The sequence below is a fragment of the Macaca fascicularis genome, chromosome 3 (genome assembly GCF_037993035.2).
Source record: "Macaca fascicularis isolate 582-1 chromosome 3, T2T-MFA8v1.1".
In the NCBI taxonomy this organism is placed as follows: Eukaryota; Metazoa; Chordata; class Mammalia; order Primates; family Cercopithecidae; genus Macaca; species Macaca fascicularis.
This window is the reverse complement of record NC_088377.1, coordinates 122,481,426-122,497,949: the sequence shown is the minus strand read 5'-3', so window position 1 is coordinate 122,497,949 and position 16,524 is coordinate 122,481,426. Positions and strand designations below refer to the sequence as shown.

The window sequence follows — 16,524 nt, the reverse complement described above, 5'->3', positions numbered from 1 at the left end:
TTAAAATATTAATCATTTCATTCTATGGTTTCCATAACATGCTTAGATCTAATGTATCTTGCTGCCTGTACATATTATAATATTATACTATAGTTTGGCCTTGGATGATGTCACTGGCCCTTTCTTTCTCTGCACACATATACATTAGTGCAGAAGTCTGAACTGTATTGTTGGATGTGGCTTCTTGTGTAGTAATGTAGTAATATGTAGTAATAATGTTGTGTAGTAATCTTGGGCAGTGATGCCTTGTGAAGCTGTTGAGATAAGGAGGACTTGACTTTGGCTAAATATCTGCTATTGCTGAGCTAGAATGGGAAGTGACAAACTTTTCATGTGTTGTGTCACCATTTACCTGAAACCTTGGTTGTTGAATGCACAGTGACCCATTTTTCTTTCTTTTCTTCTTTCTTTTTCTTTCTGTCTGTCTTTCTGGCAGTGTCTCTCTGTGTTGCCCAGGCTGGAGCACAGTGGCACGATCTTGGCTCACTGCAACCTCTGCCTCCTGGGTTCAAGTGATTCTTCTGCCTCAGCCTCCCAAATAGCTGGAACCACAGGAATGTGCTACCACACCTGGCTAATTTTTTTGTATTTTTAGTAGAGATGGGCTTTCGAACTCCTGGCCTCAAGTGATCCGCCTTCCTCGGCCTCTCAAAATGCTGGGATTACAAGTGTGAGCCACTGGGTCTGGCCCTATTTTTCTTTCTTATAATCAGACTTTACCTATTTTCAGTTTCTATCGACTTTTTGTTTTTGCCTTAAAGAAATATTAGCAACCTCCCCAGGGTTTATAGCCGAGGAGGAGTGGGTGCCATGGTGGTTCTACTGGAGACTACTTTGAGCAATGTGGTTGTTGATTTGTACACTGAGCAGCAGCCTTGCAACTGTGAACTTTTTGAGAGCAGGTACCATGGTTTAAGGACATTTGTGATGGCAGTGCCAAGCATCTAGAAGGTACTCGCCTGCTTTAATTTCTTGAGATTGTACAAAATAAAATATTACAATTATTGCCTTATTCACAGTGTACAAAGGGATTTTATCATACAAACTGTTGATCCTATAGGGACTGGTCATGGAGGAGAGTCTATTTTTGGCCAATTGTATGGTGATCAAGCGAGCTTTTTTGAGACAGAAAACGTCCCAAGAGTTAAACACAAGAAGAAAGGCACAATGTCCTTGGTGAATAATGGCAGTGATCAACAGGGATCTCAGTTTCTTATCACTACAGGAGAAAATCTAGATTACCTTGATGGTACCATACGGTATTTGGTGAGGTGACAGAAGGCATTGACATAATTAAGAAAATTAATGAGACCTTTGTTGACAAGGACTTTGTACCATATCAGGATATCAGGATAAATTATACAGTGATTTTAGATGATCCGTTTTGATGGCACTCCTCATTTATTAATCCCTGATCTATCACCAGAACCTACAAGTGAACAATTAAAGAGTGGGTAGAATTGATGCAGATGAAGAAATTGATCATTTCAAAGGAAGGTCAGCTGAAGAAGTAGAAGAACTAAAGGCAGAAAAAGAAGCTAAAACTCAGGCTTTACTTTTAGAATGGTAGGAGACCTACCTGATGCAGATATTAAACCTCCAGAAAAATCTGCTGTGTTTGTAAATTGAATCCAGTGACTACAGATGAGGATCTGGATATAATACTCTCTAGATTTGGGCCAATAAGAAGTTGTGAAGTTATCTGGGACTGGAAGACAGGAGAAACCCTCTGTTATGCTTTTCTTTTTCTTTCTTTCTGTCTTGTCTTGTCTTTTTCTTTTCTTTTTTCTTTCTTTTGAGATGGAGTCTCACTCTGTTGCCTAAGCTGGAGTGCAGTGGCGTGATCTTGGCTCACTGCAGCCTCTACCTCCTGGGTTCAAGTGATTCTCCCCACCTAGCCTCCCAAGTAGCTGGGACTACAGGCGTGCACCACCACACCGGGCTAATTTTTGTATTTTTAGTAGTGACAGGGTTTTGCCATGTTGGCCAGGCTGGTCTTGAACTCCTGACCTCAAGTGATTCACCTGCCTCGGCCTCCCAAAGTGCTGGGATTACAGATGTATGCTTTTATTGAATTTGAAAAGGAAGAAGACTGTGAGAAAGCCTTCTTAAAAATGGACAGAAGAAAACATGGATTTTAGCCAGTCTGCTACAAAGGTTAAATGGAAGGAAAAGGTGGGAAGTACAACAAGAGTGATTTAAAAGAGTATAAAAAGGAACAGGATAAACCATCTAATTTGGTTCTGAAAGATAAAGCCCAAACAGGAGGCAAAATATGCTGTTGTATTAGATGAGCAGGCAGAAGACTCAAAGTCAAGTCACTCACTTACAAGTAAAAAACACAAGAAGAAAACCCATCACTGCTCTGAAGAAAAAGAAGATGAAGACTGCATACCTATCAAAAATACTAATCCAGATAATTATAGAGAAAGTTTGGAGTTTGGTCACTATGAAGAAGAAGAAAGCTGTTGGGAGAAATGAAAGAGTAAAAAGAGAGACTGAACTCAGAACCGAAGTCGTATCTGATCTCGAGAGAGGAATGGCCATTATAGTAATAGTCACAAATCCAAATACCAGACATCTTTACGAAAGAGAAAGGAGTAAAAAGGGACTGAGGCAGAAGTCCAAAGAAATCCAAAGATAAAGAAAAATCTAAGTACAGATGAAAGATGAAGAGGCAGAATTGAGTGGCTAACATATTCACCCTTGTCTAACTTAGAGTGCCAGGAAAGCAGATGTTCAGATTTTGTGTCAAAGCTTGTCATTTTTTTCATACTGGGATTATCGCCCTTTAAATTATTAATACTGATTATATAGGGCACTGGAAGAACTCAGCGTTTTCTTTGTATACTTTTTTACAATAATTTTATTGTTATACATAAATGGTAGTCTTCATTTTTTGAAGTCTTTCACATTTTTACTGTTTTTTTTTTTAAAAAAATGAAGTATTATGTACTGCCAAAATACATAAACATGTACTTATAAGGCAAAGGGATAACAAATATGAATATCTGTGTACTCATCAGCCAGCTTAAGATCTAGAATATTGCCTACACTTTAGACGTCCCATAAGAACCCTGTCCCTCTCAAGTAATTATTTGGAAATTTGTGTTGGTCATTTGCTTTGTACATAGGTATCTCTAAATGAAATGTTAATTTTGTATGTTTCTCAGTTTTGTATAGATGGCATAATGTTTACTTTTGTGGCTTTCATTTTTATTGCTGTATAGTATTACATGAATGCTTCTGTTGATGGACATTTGAGTTTTATTTATTTTTGTTTTTGCTGTTGAAACAATGCTGCTGTGAACATTGTCTATGTAGGAGTTACAGTGCTTGATCATGTGCTATGAGTATCTTCATTTGTATAAAATAATATCAAATTATAAAAAATATTAGACTTATAGCCTTTAATTACTATTCAGTTATGTTAGCTAATCTTTAGGACACTTGCCCCGTTGTACTTTGTATTAAACGTGTGGTCAAAAAATAATGTGTTTATACAGATTCCTGTTCAATGAAATACATGTTGTAGTTAACTTCTTGGTAAAGCAAACAATGTTAAATGAATCATATTTTGTGACTTTTCTTTTTTATGGGCATATGGAACACTGAAGAAAATCTGATGGCCTCTGACTATAATGATGTAAGAAACCATATAAAATTGTATGTAGGAATTTTAGGAAATAGGGAGATTTAGGAAAAGTAATGAAATTAATTATAATTAATACTTGTTTTGTTAATCTTAAAATATTCTTTTTTGTTAATTTTAAAAATACTTTATTGCTATAAAATGCTAACAATCGTTTAAACCTTCAGTGAATTGTAATTTTTTTATTATACTTTATGTTCTAGGGTACATGTGCACAACGTGCAGGTTTGTTACATATGTGTACATGTGCCATGTTGGTGTGCTGCACCCATTAACTCATCATTTACATTAGGTATATCTCCTAATGCTATCCCTCCCCACTCCCCCCACCCCACGACAGACCCTGGTGTGTGATGTTCCCCTTCCTGTGTCCAAGTGTTCTCATTGTTCAATTCCCACCTAGGAGTGAGAACATGCGGTGTTTGGTTTTCTGTCCTTGTGATAGTTTGCTGAGAATGATGGTTTCCAGCTGCATCCATGTCCCTACAAAGGACATGAAGTCATCCTTTTTATGGCTGCATAGTATTCCATGGTGTATATGTGCCACATTTTCTTAATCCAGTCTATCATTGATGGACATTTGGGTTGGTTCCAAGTCTTTGCTATTGTGAATAGTGCCACAGTAAACATACGTGTGCATGTATCTTTATAGCAGCATGATTTATAATCCTTTGGGTGTATCCCCAGTAATGGGATGGGCTGGGTCAAATGATATTTCTAGTTCTAGATCCTTGAGGAATCGCCACACTGTCTTCCACAATGATTGAACTAGTTTACAGTCCCACCAACAGTGTAAAAGTATTCCTGTTTCTCCACATCCTCTCCAACACCTGTTGTTTCTTGACTTTTTAATGATCGCCATTCTAACTGGTGTGAGATGGTATCTCATTGTGGTTTTCATTTGCATTTCTCTGATGGCCATTGATGATGAACATTTTTTCATGTGTCTGTTGGCTGTATGAATGTCTTCTTTTGAGAAGTTCTGTTCATATCCTTTGCCGTCTTTTTGATGGGGATGTTTGTTTTTTCTTGTAAATTTGTTTGAGTTCTTTGTAGGTTCTGGATATTAGCCCTTTGTCAGATGAGTAGGTAGCAAAAATTTTCTCCCATTGTGTAGGTTGCCTCTTCACTCTGATGGTAACTTCTTTTGCTGTGCAGAAGCTCTTTAGTTTAATTAGATCCCATTTGTCAATTTTGGCTTTTGTTGCCATTGCTTTTGGTGTTTTAGATATGAAGTCCTTGCCCATGCCTTTGTCCTGAATGGTATTGCTTAGGTTTTCTTCCAGGGTTTTTATGAGTCTCTAATCCATCTTGAATTAATTTTTGTATAAGGTGTGAGGAAGGGATCCAGTTTTAGCTTTCTACATATGGCTAGCCAGTTTTTCCAGCACTATTAAATAGGGAATCCTTTGCCCATTTCTTGTTTTTGTCAGGTTTATCAAAGATCAGATAGTTGTAGATGTGTGGTGGTATTTCTGAGGGCTCTGTTCTGTTCCATTGGTCTATATCTCTGTTTTGGTACCAGTACCATGCTGTTTTGGTTACTCTAGCCTTGTAGTATAGTTTGAAGTCAGGTAGTGTGATGCCTCCAGCTTTATTCTTTTTGCATAAGCAAAAGAATATTTTCTTTTTGCTTATGCAAAAAGAATAAAGCCATAAGCCAAGATTGTCTCAGCTATACGGGCTCTGTTTTGGTTCTATATGAAATTTAAAGTAGTTTTTTCTAATTCTGTGAAGAGAGTCAATGGTAGCTTGATGGGGATAGCATTGAATCTATACATTACTTTGGGCAGTATGGCCATTTTCATGATATTGATTCTTCCTATATATGAGCATGGAATGTTTTTCCATTTGTTTGTGTCCTTTCTTATTTCCTTGAGCAGTGGTTTGTAGTTCTCCTTGAAGAGGTCCTTCACATCCCTTGTAAGTTGGATTCCTAGGTATTTTATTCTCTTTGAAGCAATTGTGAATGGGAGTTCATTCATGATTTGTCTCTCTGTCTGTTATTGGTGTATAAGAATGCTTGTGATTTTTGCACATTGATTTTGTATCCTGAGACTTTGCTGAAGTTGCATATCAGCTTAAGGAGATTTTGGGCTGAGGCAATGGGGTTTTCTAAATACACAATCATGTCATCTGCAAACAGGAACAATTTGGCTTTCTCTTTTCCTAATTGAATACCCTGTATTTCTTTCTCCTGCCTGATTGCCCTGGCCAGAACTTCCAACACTATGTTGAATAGGAGTCGTGAGAGAGGGCGTCCTGTCTTGTGCCAGTTTTCAAGGGGAATGCTTCCAGTTGTTGCCCATTCAGTATGATATTGGCTGTCGGTTTGTCATAAATAGCTCTTAGTATTTTGAGATACATCCCATCAATACCAAATTCATTGAGAGTTTTTAGCATGAAGGGCTGTTGAATTTTGTCAGAGGCCTTTTCTGCATGTATTAAGATAATCATGTGGTTTTTGTCTTTTGTTCTGTTTATATGCTGGATTACATTTACTGATTTGCGTATGTTGAACCAGCCTTGCATCCCAGGGATGAAGCCCACTTGATCATGGTGGATAAGCTTTTGGATGTGCTGCTGGATTTGGTTTGCCAGTATTTTATTGAGGATTTTTGCATCGATGTTCATCAGGGATATTGGTCTAAAATTCTCTTTTTTTGTTGTGTCTCTGCCAGACTTTGGTATCAGGGTGATGCTGGCCTCATAAAATGAGTTAGGGAGGATTCCCCCTTTTTCTATTGATTGGAATAGTTTCAGAAGGAATGGTACCAGCTCCTCCTTGTACCTCTGGTAGAATTCGGCTGTGAATCCGTCTGGTCCTGAACTTTTTTGGTTGGTAGGCCATTAATTATTGCCACAATTTCAGAGTCTGTTTTTGGTCTATTCAGGGATTCAACTTCTGCCTGGTTTAGTCTTGGGAGGGTGTACATGTCCAGGAATTTATCCATTTCTTCTAGAATTTCCAGTTTATTTGTGTAGAGGTGTTTATAGTATCCTCTGATGGTAGTTTGTATTTCTGTGGGATCGGTGGTGATATCCCCTTTATCATTTTTTATTGCATCTATTTGGTTCTCTCTTTTCTTCTTAGTCTTGCTACCAGTCTATCAATTTTGTTGATCTTGTCAAAAAACCAGCTCCTGGATTCATTGATTTTTTGAAGGGTTTTTTGTGTCTCTATCTCCTTCAGTTCTGCTCTGATCTTAGTTATTTCTTGCCTTCTGCCAGCTTTTGAACGTGTTTGCTCTTGCTTCTCTAATTCTTTTAATTGTGGTGTTATGGTGTCAATTTTAGATCTTTCCTGCTTTCTCTTGTGGGCCTTTAGTGCTATAAATTTCCCTCTACACATTGCTTTAAATGTGTCCCAGAGATTCTGGTATGTTGTGTCTTTGCTCTCATTGGTTTCAAAGAACATCTTTCTGCCTTCATTTCGTTATATACCCAGTAGTCATTCAGGAGCAGGTTGTTCAGTTTCCATGTAGCTGAGCAGTTGTGAGTGAGTTTCTTAATCCTAAGTTCTAGTTTGATTGCACTGTGTCTGAGAGACAGTTTGTTATAATTTCTGTTCTTTTACATTTGGCTGAGGAGTGCTTTACTTCGAACTACGTGGTCAATTTTGGAATAAGTGCGATGTGGCGCTGAGAAGAATGTATATTCTGTTGATTTGGGGTGGAGAATTCTGTAGATGTCTGTTAGGTCTACTTGGTGCAGAGTTGAGTTCAATTCCTGGATATCCTTATTAACTTTCTGTCTCATTGATCTGTCTAATGTTGACAGTGGGTTGTTAAAAGTCTCCCATTATGAAGTCTAGTCTCTAAGGACTTACCAATAATTTAAAAATATTATTCCATTATTGAATTAAGTGCCTCAAAATATAAAATACATAGTGCAGTAGCTGAATCTTTGATTGTTTGACCCCCTGTATTATTCCATAGTTAATGTAGTGATTCTAGAGGCTTTAATAGTTTAATTATGATTTTTCATTTATCTTAATGTTTCTATAACTCTGTATTCAAGGTAATTTTGGTGCATATCTGTGCTTCACCAAATAATACCATGTCATTTTTAGTATTCCGGCATCTACCATGGTTTCTGGTGTTTAGAAAGCCAGGCTTGCAGTGAATATTTGTTAAATCCTTACATAGCATTTATATAGAGATTTCTGTTTAGCTATATATATTCACATCAGTGATTTGAACCCAGCTACATGAACAATGATTGTCAGGGCATGCAAGTCCTCTGAATATCTGACAGAGGTTAAAATTAATAGAGTATATTTGTGTTGTCCATTTTGTAAAAATGCCTAATAATTTAGGTAACTGATGGTTTTTATGTTCATTTAAGGCCTGTTATTCAGTGATGGTGGTAGAAAAACACTGATTTAGACTTTCACACAAAATAGAAGGAGCTGGGTGCTCTTGCTGGTAGAGATAGGTAGGATAAAGATGGGTGATGTCAGCATAGTCCACGTTGTAAAAGATAGAAGATAGTTTTCCACAGAGTGAGTTTCTAAGTGACATTTAAAGTTCTATTAAGTGAATTTTGATTTAGTGAGGCTCCATGGAATCAGCTTCTGAATTTTTGTTTGTTTCTTTGAGACAGGGTTTCACTTACCCAGGCTGATTGCGGTGGTGCACTCATGGCTCACTGCAGCCTCAGCCTCCTGGGCTCCAGCAGTCCTCCCATTTTAGCCTCCTGAGCATCCAGGACCACAAGTGTGTACCACTATGCCTGGCTACTTTTTTAGTGTTTGTAGAGATGGGTCTCCCTATGTTGCCCAGACTGGTCTTGAACTCCTGGGCTCAAGGAATCCTCTCACCTTGGGCTTCCTAACTGCTGGTAATAGAGAGCCACCACTGCTGACCCTGAGTCTGTTATACTTAGAGAAACTAAACCATCCATGCCCAAAATTTGGTGGGCTCTTCAAATTAAAAATTCTGATGTTTTTATAGTCCCTCCTAAAGACTGTGGTAATACTGAGCTCCAAGTAAGGAGAATGTGAATTATATATTAATTTGAACTTCATCGTAATGTCAAAACTTTAAACTGTAAAGCAGATTTTGAGGTGGTTATTTGCTCTACACAGTATATAACTTATGTGCAAATAAAATGATCCAATTTACAAAATGTTATTTATACAAACTTTTTAGGAAGTCAGTTATACAAGGTTGAGGTTCATCTGAGGTTGTAAAAACATATTAACTGAATAGTGTAATTTCTCATTGCTGAATAAAATGTTCTACTGAAATTTAGCAAAATTAATATCCTAAGAAGCTATTATAAATGAACATGAATACATCTTTTCCATTCCCTTTCTAGTCTTGAGTTTTACAATTCTGAGGAATGTGGTATTCAAATAACCCCTAAAAGGGAAATAACTCATATATACTAATGATTTTCTCACATTTCTCTGAAAAGATATGCTTATATTGGATAAATATTCCAAGACTTTTTCTGGAATATTTTGTCCTTATTAAAAAAAAAGTATTACTTCAGTTATAATTCCCTAGGAAATTATTCCTAACCAGCTTCATATTTCTCTCCTTCCAAGAAAAACTTTGACAAAACATTCTACTCTTGTCACTGTCAGGGGGACAGAGCAATAAGCATAATTAGACTACAAATATAGTTAGTGCTGTAGATCATGATTTTATGTATAATTGTATATTTCTACAGGCTGGTTTTAATTTATTGTTTCTGTATATACTTAAGGACCAAGAGAAATGGTGTATGTATGTGTATGAGAGATATAGACAGGGAAGGAAGGAGAGGGAGAAAGAGAAAGAGAGCAATAGCATGCGCACCCTAAAGTTCACATTCCTTTTTCAGCAATCACTGGATAATCCCTGGCTCCTGACATTTTCTCCATACAGAGTAGAGGTTCATTATCATGTTTGCATAATACTTTAGGTAATTTTAATATACTGAGAGTTAGTGACTTAGGATTTGCTCACTTTGTATAAGATAAAACCAATGACGGGCACACATTTACCTGTGTAACAAACCTGCACGTCCTTCCTGCACATCTATCCTGAAACTTTGAATTAAAAAAAACCAGTGAACACCCAACTAGACATATTCCTGAATGTCTTCCTTGTGATTCAAGGGAAGTTTACTATTTATAGTGTTATATTTCCTTCCTGGAAGCAATGCCGAACACCTTGATTAAACTGTTTACCTCAGAGTTATTTGGTAAGATATAAGTTTGTTGTGTGTGGATTTGGAGAAAAATAAATCAGTTTAGATGTAAATCCTTTCTTCTGAATCATATAATTTTAGAATAGCAATCCTGTTATCTGCAGTTTAATTTTCTTAAGAAATACATCATAATTTTCTCTGCTGGGGTTGGCTTTATAATTTTTGAGTGGAAGATTATGTTGGTATTTAAATTCAAACTTGAAACAGGCATTGAAAAGTGTAATTACTGCATTTCTATTGGCTGGAAATGGGTATTTTTATAATTGGTACCTCTGTATGGCAAGTTAAAACAGACATGATCCTTACACATTCTACAAGTTTACAAATCTGAATTTTTTAAAGTATTATTATAACTGTCTTTAGATGTTTTGCTCATGGTTTTTATCTTCTTTATCCTGTTACCATCTGCATAAAAAGTTTTAAAGTGTATTCAACCTATTTTTCACAAAACAGAATATATCATATCCTCTTGGTACAGGAATTCGTATTCAATTTACATGCTTTGAAAAAGTGACCTAGTGTGGCCGGGCGCAGTGGCTCACTCCTGTAATCCCAGCACTTTGGGAGGCTGAGACTGGCGGATCACGAGGTCAGAAGGTTAAGACCATCATGGCTAACACAGTGAAACCCTGTCTCTACTAAAAACACAAAAAATTAGCTGGGTGGGGTGGCGGGCACCTGTAGTCCCAGCTACTTGGGACGCTGAGGCAGGAGAATGGCGTGAACCCGGGAGGCGGAGCTTGCAGTGAGCCGAGATCACACCACTACCCTCCAGCCTGGGTGACAGTGCGAGACTCCGTCTCAAAAAAAGGAAAAAAGAAAAAGTGACCTAGTGCATTTTTCTGTGTTACTGAGAATAAAACTAATAAAATTCAACAGATTTTACTCTATATAATTGCAAGTTTGAGTCATGTGTTTTAAAGATTCATATGTAATAAGATATGATTAGAAGCATAGTTATCAAGATAAGAGTATTGAATGACTTAAATTTACACTCAGAGACATGGTACAGAAATGGAGTTGGTTTCTTCTTTTGTTGGCACGATGGAACACATTCTTTATGGTTAAGAGATATTCAGACCTAGAATGTCATTGGATTGAGTTCTTACTTCCTACTAGCATAATCTTTGACTTTTTCTCCTCCCTCATTTCTCCCATCCTTGTGGTCACTATATCTTGTCTTACCTCCTCAGAATTATTTCCTGAACATGGTGGGTTTTTTTTTTTTTCATTCTTTCCATGTCCTAATTATTACTTCTTGCTTGGACTTTTGGAATTGTCACCTCTTAAGTCTTTTCCCATGCCAGTTGTCTTGCATCTTTAATGTAATCATTATACTGCTATAAGCACAGTTTTTCTTCAAAAAACACACACGCACACACACTGATTTTGATGAAAGATTTCTGTTGGTTCCTTGGTGAATTGGGGGTAAAAGACTCATCTCACTAACCTCCACTGTGTACCTTGTGTTCCTGCCAAACTGAACTCACTTTCTTTGGGTATATTTTTCCTGTCAGGAATACTTGTGCCTCTAATATACATGCTTTTTGCCTGAAAACCCCTAACTGTTCTTTGCAAACAGCTTTCAAATATCATGCTTTTCTGCAAAATATTCCTAACGTTTCCAGGTAAAGACAAGTGTGACTTTCTTTGAATATTCAAAGCACTATATTTACACCTTTACATTGTACTGTCACTATTTAAGATACTTGTCATCTCATCTGAAATGTTGGTTTCTTGAGGGAAGGAATTCTGGACTGTTTGGGATCTCATTGCCCACCAAATATATTTCTCTACTTGAACGTTTCTATTTCACTCTAACACATTGCCTGACATTTTACTACTTAGAGATCCTTTTGAGTTGACAGTCATTTATTGATTGATTACAGAGTCTCGCTTTGTTACCCAGACTGGAGTGTAATGGCATAATCATAGTTCACTGTAACCTCAGACTCCTGGGCTCAGGCGATCCTTCCACTTCAGCCTCCCGAGTAGCTAAGGCTACAGGTGCATACTGCCATGCCTGGCTAATTTTTTTTTTTTTTTTTTTAAGAAATGGGGTTCCACTATGTTCAGGCTGTTCTTAAACTCCCAGCCTCAAGTGATCCTTCCGCTTTGGCCTTTCAAAGAGCTGGGGTAGCAGGAGTGAGCCACCATTTTATTTTTTAAAATGCATATCTCTGAAAAGACATCCTTGAAACTCACTATCTTTGTATGAATTGTTTCAATTAGATCATTTTCCTCATGATATTAAATTGAGAACAACAGTACCAAGAGAATGAGAGTCGTCTTGGAGATGAGATGAGAATGATAGACATAATGCTTTTTGGAGAGAAAGTAGTAGTCTTTCAGTAAGATGATGTTTGGTATATGAGAATATAGTCTTTCATCTCCATTTGGCCCCAAATCCCAAAACTTAGAACTAAGGCAGCACTGGAGTCTCTGTTGACAAGAGTTTACAGTTTACAATAAGGTTTTTGTATTTATAATGTTAAAAGGATCCAGAAAGTTCAACTGGTGTTATATATTTTAATGTTCATGAGCAAAGAGTTTTTTTTTTCTGTATTGTTATTAATGCACACTTACTATCATCAGTTTGAAATTACATACCACCTTGCTTTGACAAATCTTAAGAACTTTTAAATAAGTTATCAGGGTCCTGACCATCCTTTAAGAAAAACAGTGCACTGCTCTTCAGACCTATTCCAAGAGATCACCTTGGGGAATTATATATGTTTTCTAGTCTTTTTGAAGTCCTTTTTTTTTTTTTTTAATGTCTTTGGAGAATTTCATTTAGAATACTGTTGGAGTGAATCTGTCTTTTAGGGGTAGATGCGACTTTTGAAAATAACCAAATGTCATTAAGAACCTAATGTGGAGAGTAAGGTAGGTGATTAAGTTAGATTTTCTTATTTATGGTGACAGATTATGATGGTTATGCAGTGGGAGTCACTTTAAAATTTGGTTCAGACTGTCTCCAAGAGTAATTTAGACAAATAGAGTTATTAATAATACAAAAAGTCTTCTATAGTAAACTGCTATTTGTTCACCTAATCCTCTTTTCTCTCCCACTTGAGCCTACTTCTAGGCTGTAATTTCTGGCCCCCTTTGCAGTTATGTATTTTTTTCTTTGCTGACCTCTGCTGCAGTTAGATAAGGCTAAATGATAAAGAACACTTTCATTCTTGTTCAATTTAAAAATTCTCATTTGGTCCTCCTCATTCTTTCTTTTCCCTCATTTGCCAACTGGATGCAGAGAATCTAGCAAAGGACTCTGACCAAGGCCCTAATGGAATGGTGGAGCCATAAGATGAATGAAGTCTGAATTCCTAAATGATCATGTGAAAACCAATCTCTCGGTAATAAAATGCATATTGGGCTTTTATTGTGATAAGGCACTAACTTTTTATAAAAATAAAGCTATAATTTTAAATTGTAGCTGCTAGCATTACCACCCTTACTGTACTTTAGAGTTTGAAGAAGGTAGTTCACTAGCTGCTGCTATTGGAGCCACTTTGAAAATTAACCTTGGGAGTTCCTGTCTTTCCTTATCTAATCTGTCACATTGACAAGTATGGTTAATTTTGTGTTGGCAGTACCTCTGTCAGTACAAGAGACACTCCATCAGCCCATTCTATGTTTGTGTTTGTAAAATGTCAGAGCATAGAAATCGTAGTCTTTTATATAAATGAGGAAAATAGAATGACAATTGGACCTGAATTCAAGTTGTTTTTTTCACTGTCTTGTACTTTATTCACAGTGATTTTAGATGAGCCTCACATAAAGAATATTAACGAGAAATATGGAGCTATTCTACTTGAGGCTGTTCCCAAAAGTCTGCTTCGGCATAGAGGTCCAGAATAGGCGATTTTAAATTTTTGAATATTTATTTCATAGTAAAGGCTAAGGAGACCACTTGTGATATCCACAAGTTTAACAAATGTTTTGTAAGTAGATATACTAGGTGTCAGATAAATGAAAATATGACAACATTCTTGCTTTTTAGGAACATACCTCCTGGTAGATAAGTCTTGCATTAATCATTTAAGTGCAAAGTAAACAGATTTTGAATGTTAGTTTTTTTCCTCTTCTCTCTCATTCTAAAGTGAAAGTAAAATAGCTGAGATATAGGTGAAAAGAGAGAGATACAAGTGTGTGATGGGACATTTCCATGAGAAATAAGTGAGCTACATTATTTATAATGCTCCTAACATGCATAGTCCAGTTCTTGTCACCTGGTAATACTACACACATTGAAAGGACTTTAAAAATGTAATCAGAAGTGAAGGGAGAGAGAGAGGAGAGGAAAAAATCCACTGTAGCTATCTGGCTTGGTGTGGTTTTGTTTTCCTCCTACTTTGAGATGAGTCCAGTACATCTGGAGGTATTATTCGGTTTTGTATTCCAAATGCCCCAGGTATTCTAGGTATTGTTAATGATTCAGGCTGTATCTAAAACTATCATCTGAGATTAATTCACTCATTTCTTGGGCGCTTAGGGTGAATAGTACTCTTTAATTGTTCGTTGAGGAGAAAAATTTAAATACAGTAAACACTCAAACTTTGTGACTCTAGTCTGTTTGTATCTCCTGGACAGTGCCATTTTGACTGAAGCACAATTCAATCGGTAATATCAATTGACTCTTTTTGACTAAGATAATAATGCCCAGTTTTGTGGCTATTTCAGAGAAATAAAGCATAATGCTATCCTCCAATATTTTATGGCGCTTTGTTCTACACTTATTTATGCTGCTGGTTGTTCTCTTTCTTCAGTTGCTCTCAGTCCTTGGCAACACTTTCTGGCAATCTTTTACACACAATGTTTGTAGAATTGTTGAGGTGGAAGGTGTTCTGTGTATGCAGACATAGACTGGTGTTTTACTGTGTTCTGTTTTACTCGTGAACTCTGCAAAACTGTGATTTGTGTAAGACATTTTCCTTCAGGATATTTTCTGCAGCTTTTGACCATTTCCAACTTTATGAAGCATTTAATTTTGGATAAACTACTGCTTCACAGCTACATATTTGATTCTTTGGTGTCAATATATATGAAAGTAAATGGTAGAATAAACATCTGTGTTTCTGTATTTCTGAAGCCTTCATTCTGTTGAGTCTAGTTATTCTGGGTTTACTCTAGAAAAGTGTAGCTAATTGTGTTTCCTAGTAAACAACATATTCACCATTGCTGGATTTGAGGACACAATGTGGGCATGGGGAGAATACAGCTTGTAGGCTATATTTAATTTACTAGATTATTTTGCATTAAGCAAATCAGTGGTATCCAGACATATTTCAGTACAGATTTCTATTTATCATTTGCTTTGCAGCAGTAGATTAGCTTGACTGGCAATCATACCTTAGGTTAAGTAGTTATTCTTTTTCCTAAGCCTTTCCCCTTAATCTCTTCTACATTTAACCATGGATTTAACTCTTCACCCAATTACTAGGCAGTTATGAGCTAATTTGTAATTATTACATAAGCAAAGTCTTTAAGTGCTTGAATCTTTTGTTTATAAATTGTGTGTTAAAATATATTTGGATTTGGAATTCTACAACTTTTCAGTTTAGATATCATGAGAAGGGCTATTCACTTGTCTAGGAGACTGTTGTGTTTTCTGTATTATATTTAGCTGTTGCTCTTTATTCAAATAGGAGATAACAATGCTGATAATTTTCCAATTAGAAAAGTAACATTCTAATTCTGAATGTTACTTTTCAGAATTAGAGAAATTATAGGCATATAGCTATCTAAATACATTATTTTACATGGCATAATTAGATTGTCCTTTTGTAGAGATTCCATAATATTAATAGTCATAATCAGCTTTTTCTTGGCCTTGAAAATAATTTTAGGGATGCTTTATTCTTTATTGACATGTCCAGTAGAGGGTAAGGTGGTGTGGAAGGAGCCTGGTTATTCTCTTTGTTCCTTAAGAGGCCCTTCTAGATTTACCCCATTGCAAGGAGAAGATCTTCCTGAAGGCTTTTATCTTTTCTATATGGCCCTTTCTTCAACCCCTTTAGCCCATCATCCCAGCATTTCTCGTGGTAAATATCTTTCTCCATAAAAGGAACTACTATTTCTTAATCCCTTCCTGGTTCTTGCTATAGACTTCCATAGGATGCACTTGGAACTTTGTGAGTGTCAGGCTTGGAGGGAGAGAATAGGCAAAAATCTATTGATGGTTTTAGTGTGAATCCTCCAATTTTAGTTACTTTCCCCTCTAGATTGAGTGGGAGCTGATTTCTTTACTAGGTTACTTAGGAAGAAAACTTCTCTCTCTAAGGTTAGCCAATTCAACAACATTGGAGGAATATGAAAATTTATTTATTTTTTCTCTCTCTCTCTCTCTCTCTCTCTCTCTCTCTCTCTGTCTCTCTTCTCTCTCTCTCATATATATGTGTATATATATATATCTGACTCTAGAAAGAATTTAATAACTCACATTTAGTTATCAAACATTCTGGAAATCTATAGTCTTAAATTCAAATGTGTTGAGAGGGAAACAGTATAATTTTACTATCCTTTTATGGTCATTTCTTCCATTTAGTGGTGGAAGACTTGCCCATAGAGATACTGAACATACTACTGCTCTCTTCTCTGTCAAAGGTGCTAACTGAATGATTCACACCTTCCACCAGTTCTTAGGTTAATTCCTTTCCAGGCTTTTG

General features: G+C 36.5%; 1 protein-coding gene and 1 pseudogene across 17 annotated transcripts in view; both read left to right on the top strand.

Annotated features, from left to right (window-relative positions):
* GLCCI1 (glucocorticoid induced 1) overlaps positions 1-16,524 on the top strand; it is a 131,165-nt gene that overhangs the window by 10,720 nt on the left and 103,921 nt on the right. For 9 of the 17 annotated variants that reach the window (XM_074035441.1, XM_045387598.2, XM_045387601.2 and 6 more), the window contains exon 2: positions 3,618-3,646. The exons of the other annotated variants lie outside the window; for them this stretch is intronic. In XM_074035441.1, coding sequence (XP_073891542.1) covers positions 3,618-3,646 — 29 coding nt within the window. The remainder of the gene's footprint in view (positions 1-3,617; positions 3,647-16,524) is intronic. 17 annotated transcript variants of the gene reach the window in all.
* Positions 677-2,800, top strand: LOC102133127 (peptidyl-prolyl cis-trans isomerase-like 4; annotated as a pseudogene).